The sequence below is a fragment of the Notolepis coatsorum genome (genome assembly GCF_963971535.1).
Source record: "Notolepis coatsorum genome assembly, chromosome: 17".
NCBI lineage: Eukaryota > Metazoa > Chordata > Actinopteri > Aulopiformes > Paralepididae > Notolepis > Notolepis coatsorum.
In genome coordinates, this window is record NC_140181.1 from 76,124,318 (window position 1) to 76,146,626 (window position 22,309).

Here is a 22,309-nt window from a genome sequence, read left to right on the forward strand (position 1 = left end):
AACCAGACAAATGTATAGAAAGGCTTTGTTTTATTATAAAATTTGTTGCAGTAAAATCATTGTGTCTCGTTTGGCCATCCTGTGGAGCGCGCTGGTCGGCGGGCACTGCCGGGCAGCTAACGTATTAGCTTGTTGTGGTTCTAAGTTTGACTCGCATTCTTGCAAGCAGATCAATGGCGGCATGCCCCGAAGTAGAAAAATGAATAAACGCTTGGTGGTAAGCAGGAGGTGGGTGCTAGCGGTGTGGCGTAATTGGCCGAATCGACTGTCAATCAAAATGGTTCCATTGCATTGGTTGAAAGCTCTGGTTGAGAGAATAGTATCCCGCTGCAGGCCGCCAGAATGGTTCCATTGCATTGGTTGAAAGCTCTGGTTGAGAAAATAGTATCCCTCTGCAGGCCGCCAGACGATACTGGGAGAGGGATCAGTGATACCATAAACATATTTCTTGATGTTTCCTTTTTTAAGTAAGTAAAGAGGCCTACAAATACAAACACACATACAAATATACAGTAGTTTCATTAAAAAAATAAAAAAAAATAAAAAATTAAATTAAATTAAAAATTAAAAAAAATTAAAAATACTTATTTTTTGCCACAATTATCGGTATCGGTATCGGTATCGGCCGATTGTGTTAGTTGAACAATCGGTATCGGTATCGGTGGCCAATTTTCATATCGGTGCACCCCTACTAGACACATGTTGGGCATGCATCCTCAATTAAAACTGTCAATTGGCACCACACAAATTGAACAAGTGAACACAATAAAACTTCTCAGAGTTACTATTGATAGCTCCTTATCTTGGTCTAAACATATAAATAACATTGTCATTAAAATGGGTAGAGGAATTTTTATGACTAGGAAATGTTCTGCTTTTATCACTCCCTCCATAATGAAATCTGTTATTCATTCTTTGGTTTTGTCTCATTTAGAATACTGCCCTGTTATCTGGTCGTCAGCTACAAAATCGAATTTAAAAAAGTTGCAGGTTGCTCAGAATAAAGCGGCTCGCCTGGTACTAGGCTGTTCATACAGGACAAGTATTGGTTTTATGCATGAACATCTGGCATGGCTGATGGTTGAAGATAAAGTATCGATGAGTCTTCTAATGCTGCTGCGGAACATTATTAGCTAACATCTAGCTTGGCTCAGCAGTTAGAAATGACTTCTGAGCATGGTTACAACACTAGAGGGGCCGCTTCTGGTAACATCAGAACAAAATCAGCACCAAAATCAAATGTTCTCAAACTCACTGACATATATAGGTCAATAGCACTCTGGAATGCTCTGCCGAAAAACATCTCATCCACAATACATAATAAAATTACTTTCAAAACAAATATTAAGAGATATCTTGCAAACATGTCAAGTATGTAACTGTTATCTGTGTATTATATTTTTTTTTTTGTTTGACAGGAATGTTAGATTTTATAATGTGAATTTGTATATTTGTATACATTTTTAATTTGTGTTTTGTCAAGTATGTAACTGTTATCTGTGTATTTTATCTTTTGTTTTGTTTGACTGGAATGTTAGATTTTATAATGTGAATTTGTATATTTGTATTAATTTTTAATTTGTGTTTTGTTTAAATTTTTATTCGTATTCTTTGTTGTACATTTGCAATGTATTTTTTTTGTCTAGGACCCCAGGAAGACTAGAGGCTCTTTCATGGGTCTCTAATGGGGATCCTTTAATAAACATAAACATAAACACACACACACACACACACACACACACACACACACACACACACACACACACACACACACACACACACACACACACACACACACACACACACACACTATGTTGCCATGGGGAAGCACACGCTTAAGGTCAAACAAACAATGGGCCTTTCTTCCTCCGACTTCCACAGCTGATGATGATGTCATTGTGTTGGTTTGTTTACCACAGCGTGTTGCTAGCGTGCCGTGACACTGTATCACTGTATTCGCCCTATGTGTGTATCGCAGTATGACTCCAGGATGTGTGTCGGTACAGTTCAGTTCAGTTCAGTTCAGTTATTTTTTATTTCGGGCTTTGGACACATAACAACGCTCATTCCATAAATCGCCAACGTTTTACCAGCTGCTATTGCAGCATTGTCCAATTGTCCGAAAAGGGCTAGGGAGAAGCACTAGGCTTGTCGGGCCCTACCCCTGAATACTTACATTTAATTTTTTTCATTTTTCTTTTTTCTTTATACATACATAGTACATACATATAGTACACATTACAGTATAGTATACCTGCAGTATATAATAGCATATATAATAGTATATACCGGTAGTACATAATAGTGTATACAACACATATATAATGTGATATGAGATATATAGTACATGATATATATACAATATAATATAGTACCATAATATAATAGTATATACTGCAAATATAGTTCAATATAATATACAAATTAATTATAATATGATTATATAATGTAATATGATATAACGTACAATACAGTATCATACGTATTTGTGTCGGTACAGTGTGAGGATGTAGGAGCATGTACCATGAACGCCATGGGTTTGCCTGGGGGGGGGGGGGGGCGGTGACACTGGGAGGGGGGGGGGGGGGGGGTGACACTGGAGAAGGTGCGGTGTAACTTACAGCACTGCAGCGGCTCTCGACCTTTGTCTGTCCGCGAGGCCCCACCGGGGTCAAGCATGGACACAACGGTGAACTTTGACACCAAAACAATTTAACTTGATTAATAATTACAGGGAGGCTTTAGGCTTCAATTCACAAGAGTCACAAATAATTCATTAATTTCACTAGAAAATAAATCATCTTCATCAAATATTATAAATATTATAATGTATTGATATATATCTTTGCAACACCCCCTAAATGGTCAGGTGGGGGTTCCAGCTCCCAGGGTGAGAACATCTGCAGTACAGCACTTCTGAAATTGATCTCAAAAATGTTTAATTGAAAAGTGTCTTCAACAGTATTTTTTTCATTCTCGTCAATTAGCAGGGTGCAGGATCTTTTGACCTGCTTCATGTAGCTTTCTGTCTGTAATCGATGCACCTGTGTGTCTGTACTGTCCATTGTCTAAACCTCTGCATTCCCAGCTTGGTCCATTTCACTGGGACTGTATGTGTTCGTCGTACTGTATGTATTGCTGTGTTTGAGTGCATTTTTGCTGATGATTGTGTGATGTGTGATGTTGTATTTTACTATTATGGGATGCACGTGAGTGTGTGAGTGCTTGTGCTTGTCATCTGAATGAGTCTCTGACTAAATGCGTATACGTGTCGTATACGAGGGATATGCGAAAAAAGACCAATTTCAATAAATGTAAATTTATTTTCGCTCATGACAGTATGCCTTTTGTGTATAATGTGTATGTACAAGAATGTGTGTGTCTATCTGTCACGTGTATTATTGTGTATGTGTGTGTGTGTGTGTGTGTGTGTGTGTGTGTGTGTGTGTGTGTGTGTGTGTGTGTGTGTGTGTGTGTGTGTGTGTGTGTGTGTGTGTGTGCGCGCGTGTGTGTACTGTATGTGTGCGTAACTTACCAGTGCATAATCATTCTCCTTCTCTTCCTGGTCTTCCTGGGCCATTTCCTGGTTCTGTTTCGTGTTGCTGTCTGATTGGCTGTTCTCTTCAGCTTGACCTTTCATGTCGTGTTCTGATTGGTCCCTAAAGTCAGGCTGCTGCATGCATGCATGGGCACGTTAATAAAAAATAAAGAAAAATAAAGAAAGAAAGAAAAGAGAGAAGGGGGAGAGGGTGTGGGGTGGGGGAGGAAGAGGGGGGGGGGTAATTGTGGGACAAAAGAGAAAAGGGAGGGAAAATGACAGAAGTGGAGAGAGAGAGAGAGAGAGAGAGAGAGAGAGAGAGAGAGAGAGAGAGAGAGAGAGAGAGAGAGATAGAGAGAGAGAGGGGGGGGGGGAGGGGGGGTGAAAGCAGACAAACAAACAAACAAAAACAACAACAATGAGACACCAAACAATAAGAGACCAAAAACAATACAACCAAAATGGCTTCCATGAGATACATTGATAACAAAAATTATAATAAAGGAACTCACAAGACGAAGAAGAGAATGTAGAGGAAGAAGAGTTTAGTCAGAGAGGAGCAGGACAGAGTGGAGAACAGAAAGAACAGTAGGATGGAGGGGAGGAGTGGTGGCTGTGGGAGGAAGAGGAGATTAGAGGATGTGCAGGAGAGGAATGTAAATGAAGAGGAGGTGAGAAAAAAGGAAAGAGGGAGCACAGATGTTAGGGAGCAGGAGAGAGGGGTGGGCAGGGAGTGAAGGAGAGCAGGAGTGTGAGAGGAAGGGAGAAGAGGATGAGAGGAAGAGGAGGGAGGAAGGTAGTAGCACAGGGGGTGAGGAGGGCAGGCGATGAGGACGTGTGGAGAGGCGCAGGAGAGGAGGAGAATGGACAGACGGGAATGTAGATCGAGTGGAATTCAAATGAGGAGACGAGAAAAAGGGAAGGAGGGGAGAGGATAGGAGAGGAGAGGAGGAGGGAAAGCAGCGAAACAGGGAGGACAAGGTGGAGGAGGGGTGAAAGAGGTGAAGAAGAGGAGGAAGAGGAACAGGGAAGCAGTGCCGAAACCGACGGGTATGGTGCCCATGCAGAGAGAGAGAGAGAGAGAGGGAGAGAGAGGAGGAGGAAGAGAGGACCAGTGGAAAGGAAGGAGGGAGGGAGTGAGGAAAGAGAGAAGGGAGGGAGAGAGGAAAGGAGGATCGAAAGGAGGGGAGGAGAGAGCGGAGGGGGTTGGGACTCAGAATTGGCCTCTAATGGAGCTTGAGTAATAGTAAATATAAAAATCTGCATTTGATCAATTCTAACCAAACCCAGCCTGATATAGTGTAGTCACAATATGTACATCTGTATGTTGAATTTCTATAGTTTGTGTTGATTACATTTTAGAACGACAATTAGTCACGTAACACATTGACCGTCTCCACGCTGCATATTATCACAGAATATAGAACTGAATACAGAACTAAATCTCAGCATAACGACATTCACACAACAACCCGATTCAAACAAACCTCAACAGCTAGTAATGTTTCAAACTGTAAATACTGACATAGCATTTGAATGGACATGGGCATGTCAAGAGTCGTTCAGTATGTTCTCGGTGCAATATGTGGGTATGTGAGCCACTTAATGACCCTATTGATGAAGATATATGATACTCTATGAACTCTTAATGACCCAGGTGTGTCATGCAACAAGGAGGCTCCATTTGAGGTCGATGGTGATGTATTATGATGATGATGATGATGATGATGATGTATTAGTGTCTAAATATCAGGTGACTACTCTTCATCACAACATGCAGAGGGTACGGGTGGCATTCAGATTCACATTGGCAGCTCAAATCGGATTTCCTCTCACCTATGTGATAGTGTGAGTGTGTCTGGATTAGATTAAATTAGATTAAAATGTAGTGTCATTATACAGCACAAGTACAGTACAACGAAAATAAGTTTGGCATCCAACCAGAGTGGAAATGTAGTAAAGTGCAACAGCAATATACAATGTACAGGTGGTTAAACTGGGTACATATACAAATTAGAACTAATCAAAAGATGTCTGTCCTCCCCCCCGTTCATATGTTGATGTAAACTCCATATTATACTGAAGATCAGTTGATAGAAAAATAAAAGTCTACAGCTCACTGTCCCAACACTGAAGAATTTTGATTTGTTTTTACATCAGATTTGAGGCAGCAGTGTAAATTCATGCTATGCAACTGGGAGAAACCATAGCAGTGTCAAGAGATGGGAGTGGGAGGGTCAGTAAGCCATACCATGGGAGAAACCATAGCAGTGTCAGGGGATGGGAGTGGGAGGGTCAGTAAGCCATACCATGGGTTAGATAGTGAGTGCAAAACACAGAATAGAATAGGAAAACAAACTGCTACAAGAGGAAGATAAAAAGAACAAAAGGAAAATATGAAATATAAACTGATAATACATGAAGCGAGAGAGAGAAAGAGAGAAAGAGAGAGAGGGAGGGAGAGAGAGAAAGGGAGAGAGAGAATGAGGGACAAGGAGTTGTTTTAAATTTGTTCTTGTTACCTTCTCCTCTGCAGTGTTCTGTCCGTCCTGGTTGTCTCCAAAACAGGGGAGCGAGGAGGAGGGCACGACCAGGGTCGAGTTACTGGATTCGGACAGCAGAGGCTGGGGAGAGGCCATCTCCACCTGAGGGTCCCTTCCACCTCCAGGGGAGCTGGCCAGGCCGTCGACCCGCTCGACGAAGGCCTGGAGCTGTGTGTGGAGGGCCTGGAGCCTGCTGGTCAGGGCGCCGACCAGGGGCCTGTCTGACAGCTCAGACAGCTCTGAGACCTGGGGCATTGTGAGGAAAGACCACGATGAAATGAGACTTCAATAGTGGTGGAAAGTAACTAGGTATTTTTACTCAAGCACTGTATTTAAGTACAATTTCGAGGTACTTGTACTATACTTGAGTATTTTAATTTGATGGAATGTTGTACTTTTACTCCATTGCATTTGTCGATAAGATAAGATAAGATTCAGCAAATGTCCACAAGGGGATCAATAAAGGAATATCTTGACATATTGTACTTTTAAAATGTATTTACACATTTATCTGAATCCATCTTTGAAGAAAAATATTTAGAATACAAAACATGTACTTTCAAATGTAAGCCTGCCACTTTAATATAACCTTTAGAGGTCAGTGGGGCAGGGATTGCACATTCCCAAGGAAGGAAATACAAGAACGTCATATAAAATGTGTACTTTAACTTTTTACATTCAATATCAAACATTTATTTACTTTCACTTAAGTAGAACTTTGAAGGAGGACTTTTACTTTCACCAGAGCACTAATTTGTTTGGGTATTTCTACTTTTACTTATACGCAGGGGTGTAAAGTACGTTGAGTAATTGTACTTCGTTACAATACTTAAGTACTGTTTTGGGGGATTTGTACTTTACTCAAGTATTATTAGGTTTGTATACTTTGTACTTTTACTCCATTACATTTCAGAGAAAAAAAACATACTTTTTACTCCTTACATTTAAAATGCAGACCTACAAAGTACAAAGTACAAATCTCACAGGTCCAACCATTTTAATTAGTATTTTTGAATTGTTTATCTGGCCAAACTAACGTTAATGTTATTAATCCTGCGACCGCAGGTAAACAGCCAATCAAATCCCCATCAATGGAAAATGAACCCGCCCATACCCATGCTGATTGGTCCTTGTGCAAGACTAGAAAGCGGGGATCTTTGATTAAACACCTGCCATCAGAGCCTTGAACACTGAACACTGAGTGCCACAGAACACTGAACTCTCCACACATAAGCACACATGAGCACACACATGACACGCACGCTGTACACGCTCGCACACTAGCAGCCACTTTAACATGAGCAAGCACACACTCATGCTGTACACGCCCACACTTATGGCCACAAAGGAAAGGTCACTTTAAAAATAGTATAGCAACACAACAGTAACAGTGTATTGCACTACCAAAGGACCTAGCATGTCCTCCATGCTCTGTAAATAACTTATGTACAAATACCGAGATGCCCCACTATGTTACCTGTTATTGCACAATGTTGTTTTATTGGATCCTATTATATGTTGTACTACTGTATTGCACATCGTTTGCGGGCAAGACCACCCGCATTTCACTGTATACTTGTGTGCCGTGACAAATAAAACTCTTGACTTGACTTGAGAAGAATAGACAGTCAGAGTGACAAGCCATAGAAGATGGCCACAATGAGTGATGAAGAGGACGAAACGGTCGGCGACGGCGTGGATGGACAAGACGAGCATCCATGGCCCTATCTACATAGAAAATACATAGTTCAAGGACTCCAACCTTATAGTGTTGTTTAGTTGCCATCATCCAAAAACATGATAAATGGTTTTCGACCAAGCACTAACATCATTACGAGGCTCACTGTCTGCTCGAAGATCAGCAAAGCTGCTCAAACCATGAAAGAGAAAGTCACTGCTGCTATGAGTGAAGTTGAATGGATCGCGACAACAACAGATTGCTGGACAGCCCGACGAAGAAGTTTAATTGGAGTAACCGCTAGGGCTGCACGATTAATCGATTTTAAAATCGAAATTTGGAATGATGCAATTATCAAATCGCAAAAAAAAAAAAAAACACAATAAAATAAAAAACATTTAACCAGGAAGTCCCATTGAGATACAAGATCGGTTTGGGAGAGGGAGGTAAGGGGTTTTAGATTGTGTTGTTGTGAAGTTTAGACTTCAGAGAGGGAGAGTAAAGTACAGAAAAAAAGGTACCGTTCGGTACCGGTATCGATTCCCAGGTAAAAAGAAACATTTTCAGGCTCTGTGTCCTGAAAAGACCCACCGCGTAGGCCAGATGCAAGCCGCATTTTACAATAAACCTCTGTGGGGCTGCTTAAAACAAATTATAATCGCAAATGTAATCACAATCGCAATATCTGTCAGAAAAATCGCAATTAGATTATTTCCCAAAATCGTGCAGCCCTAGTAACCGCTCACTGGATCGACACTGAAAGCTTTGAAAGGCGTTCTGCTGCAGAAGACTGAAGGGCTCTCATACTTTCAATGTTTTGGCCAGTGCCTTAAACGACATTCACTTGGAGTATAAAAATCTGCATTATGCTGTGGTTAATATTGTGATATTATTCAGGGTATACTCCAGTATTCGGTCTTTAATATTGTGATATTATTCAGGGTATACTCCAGTGTTCTGTGGTTAATATTGTGATATTATTCAGGGTACTCCAGTATTCTGTCTTTAATATTGTGATATTATTCAGGGTACTCCACTATTCTGTCTTTAATATTGTGATATTATTCAGGGTACTCCAGTATTCTGCCTTTAATATTGTGATATTATTCAGGATAATCCAGTATGCTGTGGTTAATATTGTGATATTATTCAGGATACACCATTCTGTTTTTAATATTGTCATATTATTCAGGATACTACAGTATTCGGTCTTTAATATTGTGATATTATACATACTGTGATGTGAATGCCGTCCATGTTAGTTTACCTTCAATGGAGAAGTGCATTAAATAATTTTAATGCGAAAAAAGTGTCCTCTGTTCTTTCATTTCAGCATGGTCTATCGCAGAACACATTCCATTGTGGGCAGAGTGTATGCTTGGTTTCATTCCAGCCTTGCCTAAACACCAGCTGATGATTTCACTAATTGGCTCACCTCTTCAACTAACTCACCTGGTGCAATGTATAGTTAAAATGAAAACTTGGCCGATGATGGAATGAGTTTGAGACCCCTTGTCTATCGCTTTCCAAAAAAAAAATTTACTTTTACTTTTAGTACTTAAGTACATTTAAAAGTAGGACTTTTTTTTACTTTTACTCAAGTGTGTTTTTAGCCAGATACTTTGACTTTTACTTGAGTCAGATTTTGAGACAGTACCCATACTTTCACTTAAGTATAATTTCTGGGTACTTTTTACACCCCAACAAATTGTGCACTTCTTCCACCACTAATTCATTTATCTTATAGAACATTGGAAGCATTCAGAGAACTAACAATTCAAGTACATTTTTAACATGAAAAAACTATGCTAAATGCTACTTGTAGATTTATAGTTAAACAAGTTTGAAGTAGCTTGAAAGTAGTACATCTTATTTGAATTTCACTAGATCAGTCATTATAATGTCCTTAGTGAAGATCCTCCTCACACCTCAAATAACATAATTTAGCCAAACAAGGTTTACATGCTACACTATTATGTGCATGGATGTGTTATGCATAGAACTGTGATGACTAAAAACAAGCGTTTCGGTTCAAATCACTGTTCTTTCTGGGATGGTCAGTTCATATAAGCCAGCCACAATAGCCTGGACTTTTCCACCGTCCCATAATCACTTCAGGTAGTAGTGAGTGGGCTTTACACTTGCTCCAACATGAATTACTACATTACTAACTACCCTTTCACAACCACACTACAGACGGTTAACACTTTCACTACCACACTACAGATGGTTAACCCTCTGTAGTGAAAGGGTTAACATTATGTATTGTCCCAGTGAACGGGTTAACCATTTGGTAGTGTGGTAGTGAAAGGGTTAACCTTCCGTAGTGTGGTTGTGAAAGGGTTAACCCATTGGCATGTGGCAGTGAAAGGGTTAACCTTCTGTATTGTTGCAGTGAAAGGGTTAACCCGTTGGTAGTGTGGTAGTGAAAGGGTTAACACGGCATAACAAAACAGAATCACAAACCTAGACTAAAGATAGAGTGAAAAGAGCAATAGGAACCTGAGACTGAGGCAGAGGTTTCTCCAGGCCGCAGAGGTCTGCCACCTCGTCGTTGGACATCTTGTGATAGATGGATGGAGGGATGGATGGAGGGATGGATGGAGGGATGGAGGAGAGGCAGTTGGAGTCGGGGGAGGTCAGCAGCTGTATCGTCGTGGAAACCAGACGGGCCTGCTCCCTCATCATGGCCAGCAGGGCGTCGTGGTCCTTCAGACCCAGACGGGCGGGCAGCGATGTCGCGTCAGAGTTGTCCTCCGTCTTCCTCTTGCTCTCTCGGATCTCCGAGGGATCGTTCTCTACCCCTACTGGCCCCTCGCGGTGCGGCGGGCTGAGGATTAGCAACACATACGCCGTCTCGTCTCAATACAATTTTTTTCAGCATATTCATTTTGTAAAGTAAAATCAATGGAGAGGTGGGTAATACAGTACGTATTCCGACTACATGCGGGACAAGTTAATTGCCCGAGGCATAAGCCAAGGGAACTGTTCAGTAGACTGATATATACAATGATGATTCTATTTTTGACTCTACTGCTGATCTCCCCAGACGTAGAATACACATTACCTGGTGGGGAGACACTCGGCCGAGTCCCCTGCCTCAGCATCGGTCTCCAGAGCGAGGCGGAGAGCAGGAGCGAAGGAGGAGGAGGAGGAGGGAGCATGGTAGGATGCGAGGTCGCAGCGCTGCAGGTTAGACAGCAACACGCGGTTCTCATACTGAAGCTTCTTCACCTTCCCGCTCAACTCCCCGATCTGGAGCCTCGCCGTCCTCAGTTCATCCTCCCGGGGAGGAGCCTCTGTGCTGATGAGCCCCGCCCCTTCCTGTATGGAGCGGGCGGGGCTGTCGTTGAAGATCCCGTCCGTCAGCGAGGAGCTGGGCGACAGCGACGCCGGGGGATGGGGGGGGAGCTCGGACTTGTAGCGGTTGATGTCGTTCATCAGGAGCTTGTTTTGCTCCTCCATCTCTATCAGAGACCTCCTCAGAAGCTCCGCCTCTTCCTCCACAAACTGCAGGTGTCGCTGGAGTTCCATCACGTTTTCGGACGAAGCCCCTCCGCTGAGGACAATGGCTCCTCCCCCTAGACCGAGCCCCATCCCCAAGCCATCAGAGATATCAGAGAGATCGTGGGGTCCGTCTAGGAGCGGAAAACAAGGAGGGGTCAAGCGGAATCATAATGGTAGGAGCGGAAAGCAAGGAAGGGTCAAATAGAGTCATAATGGTTGGAGCGGAAAGCAAGGAAGGGTCAAATAGAGTCATAATGGTAGGAGCGGAAAGCAAGGAAGGGTCAAATAGAGTCATAATGGTAGGAGCGGAAAGCAAGGAAGGGTCAAATAGAGTCATAATAGTAGGAGCAGAAAACAAGGAGGGGTCAAATAGAGTCATAATAGTAAGAGCAGAAAACAAGGAGGGGTCAATCATCATGACAAAAGGAACATGAAACAGAAGGGGGTCAATCAATCTCCTAATACTACGAGAAGAACGCAGTGCAGGCAGGGGTCAAACAATGGATCAGTATTAGGAGGAAAAAACAAGGAGAGGTCGAGCAGTGTCTCAATTAGCACCGTAATGATACAGATGAGCAACATAGTGAAACCTTCTTCCAGATGTTTACCTTGTGGTTCCTTCATGTCATCCATCTGCCCTACAGTATATAGTTACCTTGTGGTTCCTTCATGTCATCCATCTACAGTATATAGTTACCTTGTGGACCCTTCACATCATCCATCTACAGTATATAGTTACCTTGTGGACCCTTCACATCATCCATCTACAGTATATAGTTACCTTGTGGACCCTTCACATCATCCATCTACAGTATATAGTTACCTTGTGGACCCTTCACATCATCCATCTACAGTATATAGTTACCTTGTGGACCCTTCATGTCATCCATCTACAGTATATATTTACCTTGTGGACCCTTCACATCATCCATCTACAGTATATATTTACCTTGTGGACCCTTCATGTCATCCATCTACAGTATATATTTACCTTGTGGACCTTTCACATCATCCATCTACAGTATATATTTACCTTGTGGACCCTTCACATCATCCATCTACAGTATATATTTACCTTGTGGTTCCTTCACATCATCCATCTACAGTATATATTTACCTTGTGGACCCTTCATGTCATCCATCTACAGTATATATTTACCTTGTGGACCTTTCACATCATCCATCTACAGTATATATTTACCTTGTGGACCCTTCATGTCATCCATCTACAGTATATAGTTACCTTGTGGACCCTTCACATCATCCATCTACAGTATATATTTACCTTGTGGACCCTTCATGTCATCTATCTACAGTATATAGTTACCTTGTGGACCCTTCACATCATCCATCTACAGTATATAGTTACCTTGTGGACCCTTCATGTCATCCATCTCGGCACGGAGGCCTCTGTTTTCCACTTCCAGCTCCACGATGCGACGACTCAGCAGGTTGGCTTCCTCCTCCACCAGCTTGAGGTGAACTTTGACCTCTGCCTCCCGTGTGTGGGGCGAGTCTGCCACCTGGGACACACACACACACACACACACATTGGTTTTATTCTCTTTCTTTCGGACTAAATCAACATTGTCATGACTGTCATCATTACTACAAGCCTCATTGTTCTCGAGCTCCAAATAACTCTCTCTCACTCACTCACTCACTCACTCACTCACTCACTCACTCACTCACTCACTCACTCACTCACTCACTCACTCACTCAATCACTCACTCACCTATTCACTCACTCACTCACTCACTCACTCACTCACTCACTCACTCACTCACTCAATCACTCAATCGCTCACCTATTCACTCACTCACTCACTCACTCACTCACTTATTCACTCACTCACGCACTCACTTAATCACTCACTCAGTCACTCACTAACTCACTCACTCACTTATTCACTCACTCACACAGTCACTCACTCACTCACTCACTCACTCAGTCGTACCTGACTGATAGGAGTTTCTCTGTTCATCTGGGTGAATTCTCCTCAAATGTGGCCCCTCTTACCTGTGGTGTTCCCCAAGGCTCCATCCTGGGTCCCTTGTTATTTTCTTTATATATGCTGCCCTTAGGTAAGGTTATATTCTACGCAAACATAATGTTTCTTTTCATTGCTATGCGGATGATGTCCAAGTGGGAAGATGATGTTACCTTCCTCTGAAAGTAGAGTGCAAGGACTGTCTTGAACCTCTGCTAGCCGCTCTTGCCGACATTAAGATTTGGATGGACCTAAACTTCCTCAATCTTAATGACGGTAAGACGGAGGAAATTGTGTTTGGACATCTGGACCGGTTGGGAAACTCTGCTGGTGTTTTAGGACCCCTCGATGCCAAAAAAACGAATTTTTATAAAAAGCCTTGGTGTCACTTTTGACAGTGATCTAGATTGAGACAGACAGATTGACAGATTTGACAGACAATGACCTAGAGAGGGTCATCCATGCTTTTATATCGTCTAGGCTGGACTATTGTAATGCCCTGTATGTGGGTCTAGACCAGCTCTCCCTGCGACACCTGCAGCTAGTGCAGACCGCTGCTGCACGCCTCTTGACTGGCACTAAGAGGCGTGAGCACATCAGACCAGTACTGGCTTCCCTCCACGTTTCAGAATTGATTTAAAAATTGCTATGTTTGTGTTCAAGGCCTTAAATGGTCTGGTCCCTCAGTACCTAGCTGAACTCCTCCATCTTTGTACCGCAGCTAGAGCACTGAGGTCAGCAAATAAACTGCTCTTAGACGTCCCGAGGTCGAGGCTAAAGACTAAAGGCGATCAAGCTTTTGCGGTGGCTGCCCCTAAATTATGGAACAGTCTTCCACTGGAAATTAGGTCTGCTGCCCAGACCCTACAGAGTTTTAAAACACAGCTGAAGACTCACCTGTTTTATTGGCGTTCTGAGGCTTGGTAAGCCAAACATCCCTGGTCATGTCGTGATTGTTTTATTTTTTTATTTTATTGTAGTTTTTATGACTCTGTGTGTTTACTGTATTTTGTATTTATTTTAGTATTTCTGTTTTTGTATTATACAGCACTTTGGTACAACTTCGGTTGATTTTAAAAGTGCTATATAAATAAAGTTGACCTTGACCTTGACTCACTCACTCACTCACTCACTCACTCACTCACTCACTCACTGACCCACTCACTCACTCACTCACTCACTCACTCACTCACTCACTCACTCACTCACTCACTCACTCACTCACTGACCCACTCACTCACTCACTCACTCACTCACTCACTCACTCACTCACTCACTCACTCACTCACTCACTGACCCACTCACTCACTCATCATCACTGATTAATTTATTCTGCACGTTCAGAGCTATAGAAAAACATTAATAAACAAACAAAATAAACACAGATATAGACCTTTCCATCCCGTTGTTAGGGGAACAGCTCTGGTATTTCCTGTCTGTTACTGTATTATTAGCAGTCAGTGTATCATTAACAGTAAGTAGGAAGTAAACTTGGGTCTATTGAGAATGTTGAGATGAAAAGGGTTCATTCACCTCTTCCACGGTGAGCGTTGCGTCCACGTCTCCGTACAGAGACCTGTACTTGGCCAGTTCCTCCCTCATGGCCTCGCTGTCCTTCACCAGCTTGGTGAGCTTCTTGCACATCAGAGCAGACTCCTCCTTGGCAAAGTGGAGCTGACACTTCAGATCGGAGTTGTCCTCCTGAGAGAAACACACACACTGATGGGTTAGGAAAGATATACAGGCTGAAACACATGCACACACACAGGCACACACACAGGCACACACACACACACACACACACACACACACACACACACACACACACACACACACACACACACACGCACACGTACAAGCACAGAGATGGAAAATGACACAGGCAGCAAGGAGCTGGAGTCAGGTCTGTACTGTGTTCCTGAGAGAGGGTGAGGAAGAGAAGGACAGACAGAGAGACAGATACACACACACACGTGCACACACACATGCACACACACACACACACACACACACACACACACACACACACACACACACACACACACATGAAATGAGCAATTCAGGACTAAACAGCCCTACAGGGACAGGAGGGAAAGAAAGATGGGAAGAGGAGGAGAGAGTAAACAAAGAGAACAAAGAGGTACAAGGAGAGAGAGAGAGGGGGAGCAGAGAGACAGATATATAGAGAGAGGGGGGAGATACAGAGAGACAGAAAGAGAGAGAGAGACAGAAAGAGATACATAGACAGAGAGAGGGGGGAGAAACAGAGAGACAGAAAGAGAGAGAGAGACAGAAAGAGATACATAGACAGAGAGAGACAGAAAGAGAGAGAGAGAGACAGAAAGAGATATAGACAGAGAGAGGGGGAGAAACAGAGAGACAGAAAGAGAGAGAGAGAGAGAGAGAGAGACAGAAAGAGATACATAGACAGAGAGAGACAGAAAGAGAGATAGACGGAGATAGGGGGGGAGAGAAACAGAGAGAGACCGAAAGAGAGAGACAGAAAGAGAAAGAGACAGAGAGAGGGGGGAGATAAACAAAGATAGACAGAAAGAGAGAGATGGGGGAGAGAAACAGATAGATACAGAAAGGGAGATAGATAGATAGAGAGATAGAGAGGGGGTAAATAGAGAGAGAGAGAGAGAGAGAGAGAGAGAGAGAGAGAGAGAGAGAGAGAGAGAGAGAGAGAGAGAGAGAGAGAGAGAGAGAGAGAGAGAGACATAGATACAGAAAGAGAGAGACAGGGAGAGGGGGGAGAAACAGAGAGAGAGACAGAAAGAGAGACAGAGAGACAGAAAGAGAGAGACATAGAGAGGGGGGAGAGAGGAACAGATAGAGACAGAGGGAAAAAGAGAGAGGGATAGATGAGAGAGAGTGAGGCAGAGAGAGAGGGGGATAGATGAGAGAGAGTGAGGCAGAGAGAGATAAAGAGAGATATAGAAAGAGAGAGGGGGATAGATGAGAGAGAGTGAGGCAGAGAGAGAGAAATAGTGACAGACAAAGGGAGAGAGGGAGATGGAGACACACACACCCACAGATAGAGAGGCAGAGACAGAGATACAGTAGACATATATTAGTGCCGTCAATAGATTAAAAAAAATTAACTAATTAATCTCACAATTTTCTGTAATTAATCTAGATTAATCTAATCTAATCTACTTAAAACCGAAGCTTGTAACAGATATTTACTTTAGTAAAATCATGGAATTAATGTAAAATCAACACAAAGAAAGTATATTTAGATTCAAAGACTATTTTAATAGCTTTCTTTGAATACAGTTTCTCTCCTGTGAAATACAAATGTTCAACAAAACCATCAACATTGACTCAGCTAGACCGCTTTCTTATATCCGCGGTGCTAACATTGAAGATTTTTCACTCCATAGATTAATTTATTTTAATGCTTTAAATAATTTCAATTAATCTCCAAAGTTAAAGCATTAATTTTGACAGCCCTAATATGTATATATATATATTAAGGCTGTCAAAGTTAACACGGTATTAACACATTATCGCCCGATTCTATTAACGCCACTATTTTTTTTAACTCACGATTAACTTTTTTTTTTTACTAGACTTCACTCAGGTGTATTATTGATGCTCTCATTGATACTATGTTTGTTTCTGGGGCCTTTCTCACTCAACATTCGGGGTCGAATCAGCGCCCCCGGGGACGGGGGGGAGTGTTCTCACTCAGACGGACACACCCCTTTTGGTTGCGAAGCGGCGCTGATTCGTACTACCCCCCGCTGAACCTGGGACGCTTGAAATAGGTGGTCTCGGGTGCGGGCCAGTGGGAGCAGGGGGCGTGACACACACAACGTTGTTACTGTAATGCTTTTCATGCTTGCTTGAATTTTGGGCAGATACAACCACACAGCAACAACTGGACAATACCCACAAAAACTATATTTATGGGCATTTTGAGAGTTCAGACCTCAACCAAATACAAGCATGTTTGTGTGTGTGTGTGTGTGTGAGATATATAGAGAGAGAGGGGGTGAGAGAGAGGAGGAAGGGACAAGAGAGAAAGAGAGCTGGGAGAGTGTGTGTGTGAGAGAGAGAGAGAGAGGGGGGGTGATTAATCAGCCCTTGTGTGGGTGAATGTAACAAGTTCCTAACGTTTTCTTTACCCTATTATTTCATGCACACTTTATTCATTGTTTTAAATTATTATTTTCTTTTAAGCTATTTTGTGCATCACTCTTTTTTTAATTTGATGCAAATTTGCAATGCATGAGGGTCATCCTTTTGTGTTAAATGGCTGCATAAAGCAAGCATTTGTTGACTCACATGTTGATAAGAGTATTAAAACTTGGAACTTGAAAAAGATCTGTTTAAGGTAATAAAAAAAATGCGATTAATTTGCAATTAATCGCGAGTTAACTATGGACAATCATGCGATTAATCGAGTTAAATATTTTAATCGATTGACAGCACTAATATTATATATATATATATATATATATATAGAGAGAGAGAGAGAGAGAGAGAGAGAGAGAGAGAGAGGTCAACAGATACAGACGAAGAATAGAGAAAGTACAATGCAAAGCTTACTGATGTTTCCAAAAGCCTTTATTTATGTTCAGCCGTCTTTTAATAAATACATATATACATACATTGACTTCCCCTTTCAGTACAACTTCTCCTCAATAAACAGTATGAGCTTGTTGCTAGGCGCTTAATTATCATACAAGCTTTATGTTGCATAGCAATGTCATATAACCTTTTTTCCTTCCACGCTCACGTCCATTGACCTTCACTTTCAGACACAAACCTCCTAATTCCACCAGAAGCGCTTAGCGCACCAACATAAAGTATCTGTACAAAACACGAGATTAGAGAAAAACAAATAAGGAAGAAAAAAAAGAACACACACACACACTCCTGACACATCTGTATAATGTCAGAATGCCCCATTCCCCTTTGCCCTATAAACTACACACACACACACACACACACACACACACACACACACACACACACACACACACACACACACACACACACACACACACACACACACACACAGACAGCACACACAAACACAGACAGACAGACACACACACCAATTGGGAAGCTAGCAGATCTCAGTCTGCTCATTGTAAAATGGATCATGTACTGCTCAGGCACGTGAGGTGACTTGTCTCTTGTCACTTGTTCTGTTTCTCTTTGATGAAGTGCCCTTCCAACTCATACAGACAGCAGACACACAGACAAGCACACGCACACACACACACGCGCGCGCACGCACGCACACACACACACACACACACACACACACACACACACACACACACACACACACACACACACACACACACACACACACACACACACACACACACACACACACACACACACACACACACACACACACACACACAAACTGACAAGATAGATTATATCAGACAAAACTGTTCATCTTAAAATCTGCCACGGTCAGCTCCACTGTGTAGACGACTGCACAGATGTACCTCAGGTCAAAGTAAATAAGGTCACAAAGTGAGGAAACTGAGGAGGTGACAAAACTTTAACTTATGGGAGATGTACATTTCTGACAATCATTGCACCGAGTCGGCTCGATAGACGTCTCCGTCTGGTCTGCTCGTCTGTTCATCCTAGATCTCCGTCTGGTCTGCTCGTCTGTTCATCCTAGATCTCCATCTGGTCTGCTCGTCTGTTCATCCTAGATCTCCATCTGGTCTGCTCGTCTGTTCATCCTAGATCTCCATCTGGTCTGCTCGTCTGTTCATCCTAGATCTCCATCTGGTCTGCTCGTCTGTTCATCCTAGATCTCCATCTGGTCTGCTCGTCTGTTCATCCTAGATCTCCATCTGGTCTGCTCGTCTGTTCATCCTAGATCTCCATCTGGTCTGCTCGTCTGTTCATCCTAGATCTCCATCTGGTCTGCTCGTCTGTTCATCCTAGATCTCCATCTGGTCTGCTCGTCTGTTCATCCTAGATCTCCATCGGGTCTGCTCGTCTGTTCATCCTAGATCTCCATCGGGTCTGCTCGTCTGTTCATCCTAGATCTCCATCTGGTCTGCTCGTCTGTTCATCCTAGATAGAGGTCTCCATCTGGTCTGCTCGTCTGTTCATCCTAGATAGAGGTCTCCATCGGGTCTGTTTATCCTAGATGTTTGGACTTCCTGATCATCTCAAACAAAGCTACTTACTAACGAGGATAGTGGTAATTTACGTACAACTAAAAAAAATCTCCAAAATTATTGTGATGAACGCGAGTTCCTTAGGGTTCCTTCTCCTTCCCTTCCCTCTCCTTCTTAACCCTTTCACTACCACACGATAGAAGGTTAACAATTTCACTACCGAAAGATTGGTCATGATTCGACTGTCCTAACTGTCCACAATGGTATTAACAATGGTGGAACGAACTTCCCACCATTGTGGAGCAAGGGCCAAGAATAGGCAGCTTCTCTTTGATGACCCTCCCGGAGCTCGGATAGGAATGGGTCTGAGGCGGCCAGAAGATGCAGAGAGTAGGGGTCTTGAGGGTGTGTAGTTAGAGAACTTTGACCGGAGGTAGGCGGGAGCCATTACCTTCGCTGCGCAATATGCCAGGTCGAGGACCTTGAAGCGGATTCGTGCGGCGATGGGGAGCCAGTGCAGGTCCCTAAGAAGTGGGGTACCATGGGCTGACTTTGGTAGGTTGGAGATCAGGTGGGCCGCTGCGTTCTGAATGAAGTACTAACGGTTTTAACACAGGTTACACCTGTGTTTCCAGGTCAATGTCAGTGAATCAGAATAATTGTAAGCCAATATGCGTACAATCAGTTATACCCATCTAAAATGCACACATCTGATGAAACGATACAGAAAGTTGTTTTCCCTTTAGTTGGTTTGTTGTTTGTTTCCATTTTTCTAAATCGAGGGATTTGCCCTCAAGCGAAGAGATTTAAGGAACATAATATGGCCGTTTGAAAGTAAAACACAGCCTAATAATATTTTCAACAGGCTGTGTTTTACTTTCAAACGGCTGCTTTCCGAAATATGATGCAACAGGTTCGCTGCTCGCTTCATGTGGCAGCTCTGTCACTGCCCACTAACCCGAACCCAAGACTAGAGGAGGGTCACTGCCCACTAACCCTAACCCAAGACTAGAGGAGGGTCACTGCCCAAGAGGAGGGTCACTGCCCACTAACCCGAACCCAAGACTAGAGGAGGGTCACTGCCCAACAGGAGGGTCACTGCCCACCAACCCTAACCCAATGCAAGAGGAGGGTCACTGCCCAAGAGGAGGGTCAATGCCCAAGATGAGGGTCAATGCCCAAGATGAGGGGCACTGCTTACTAACCCTAACCCAAGGCTAGAGGAGGGTCACTGCCCAAGAGGAGGGTCACTGCCCACTAACCCTAACCCAAGGCTAGAGGAGGGTCACTGCCCAAGAGGAGGGTCAATGCCCAAGATGAGGGTCACTGCCCAAGAGGAGGGTCACTGCCCAAGAGGAGGTTCACTGCCCAAGAGGAGGGGCACTGCCCACTAACCCTAACCCAAGGCTAGAGGAGGGTCACTGCCCAAGAGGAGGGTCAATGCCCAAGATGAGGGTCACTGCCCAAGATGAGGGTCACTGCCCAAGAGGAGGGTCACTGCCCAAGAGGAGGTTCACTGCCCAAGAGGAGGGGCACTGCCCAAGAGGAGGGGCACTGGCCAAGAGGAGGGGCACTGCCCAAGAGGAGGGTCACCACTATGTCACTGTCCAAGAGGAGGGTCACCACTATGTCACTGTCCAAGAGGAGGGTCACTGTCCAAGAGGAGGGTCACTGTCCAAGAGGAGGGGCACCACTATGTCACTGTCCAAGAGGAGGGGCACCACTATGTCACTGTCCAAGAGGAGGGTCACTGTCCAAGAGGAGGGTCACTGTCCAAGAGGAGGGGCACCACTATGTCACTGCCCCAGAGGAGGGGCACCACTATGGCACTGCTCAAGAGGAGGGGCACCACTATGTCACTGCCCCAGAGGAGGGGCACCACTATGGCACTGCTCAAGAGGAGGGGCACCACTATGGCACTGCTCAAGAGGAGGGGCACCACTATGTCACTGCCCCAGAGGAGGGGCACCACTATGGCACTGCTCAAGAAGAGGGGCACCACTATGGCACTGCCCCAGAGGAGGGGCACCACTATGGCACTGCCCCAGAGGAGGGGCACCACTATGTCACTGCCCCAGAGGAGGGGCACCACTATGTCACTGCCCCAGAGGAGGGGCACCACTATGGCACTGCTCAAGAGGAGGGGCACCACTATGTCACTGCCCCAGAGGAGGGGCACCACTATGTCACTGCCCCAGAGGAGGGGCACCACTATGCCACTGCTCAAGAGGAGGGGCACCACTATGTCACTGCCCCAGAGGAGGGGCACCACTATGGCACTGCTCAAGAGGAGGGGCACCACTATGTCACTGCCCCAGAGGAGGGGCACCACTATGTCACTGCTCAAGAGGAGGGGCACCACTATGGCACTGCCCCAGAGGAGGGGCACCACTATGGCACTGCCCCAGAGGAGGGGCACCACTATGTCACTACCCCAGAGGAGGGGCACCACTATGTCACTGCCCCAGAGGAGGGGCACCACTATGTCACTGCCCCAGAGGAGGGGCACCACTATGGCACTGCCCCAGAGGAGGGGCACCACTATGTCACTGCCCCAGAGGAGGGGCACCACTATGGCACTGCCCCAGAGGAGGGGCACCACTATGGCACTGCCCCAGAGGAGGGGCACCACTATGTCACTGCCCCAGGCACGAGGCGGGTCACCACACGCAGGACAACGTGCCGATAATACTGCATACAATGTGTAAGAATGAAGATTTATAAAGCATTTGATCTAAATATAAGCCTTTAGATGAATGAATTGATTTCTGAACAGTAGGCTAAGTAGGTCAAACAGACCGAACGGCTGAGCAGCAGAAAGACTGCAGAACAGAACAGAGACTGAAGGCTGATAAGAGACGATGTCTTCATAGTTGTTACTGGGCGCCTTGATGCTAGCTCTCCCACAACACAAATTCAGTAAATCCAAGATGAAGGTTGGA

At 44.1% G+C, this 22,309-nt stretch overlaps 1 protein-coding gene across 1 annotated transcript in view; it reads right to left on the minus strand.

Annotated features, from left to right (window-relative positions):
- mtcl2 (microtubule crosslinking factor 2) overlaps positions 1-22,309 on the minus strand; it is a 179,963-nt gene that overhangs the window by 65,413 nt on the left and 92,241 nt on the right. Inside the window, 6 exon segments of the mRNA XM_084333500.1 lie at positions 3,536-3,673; positions 6,061-6,327; positions 10,262-10,589; positions 10,827-11,397; positions 12,636-12,789; positions 14,791-14,958. Coding sequence (XP_084189626.1) covers positions 3,536-3,673; positions 6,061-6,327; positions 10,262-10,589; positions 10,827-11,397; positions 12,636-12,789; positions 14,791-14,958 — 1,626 coding nt within the window.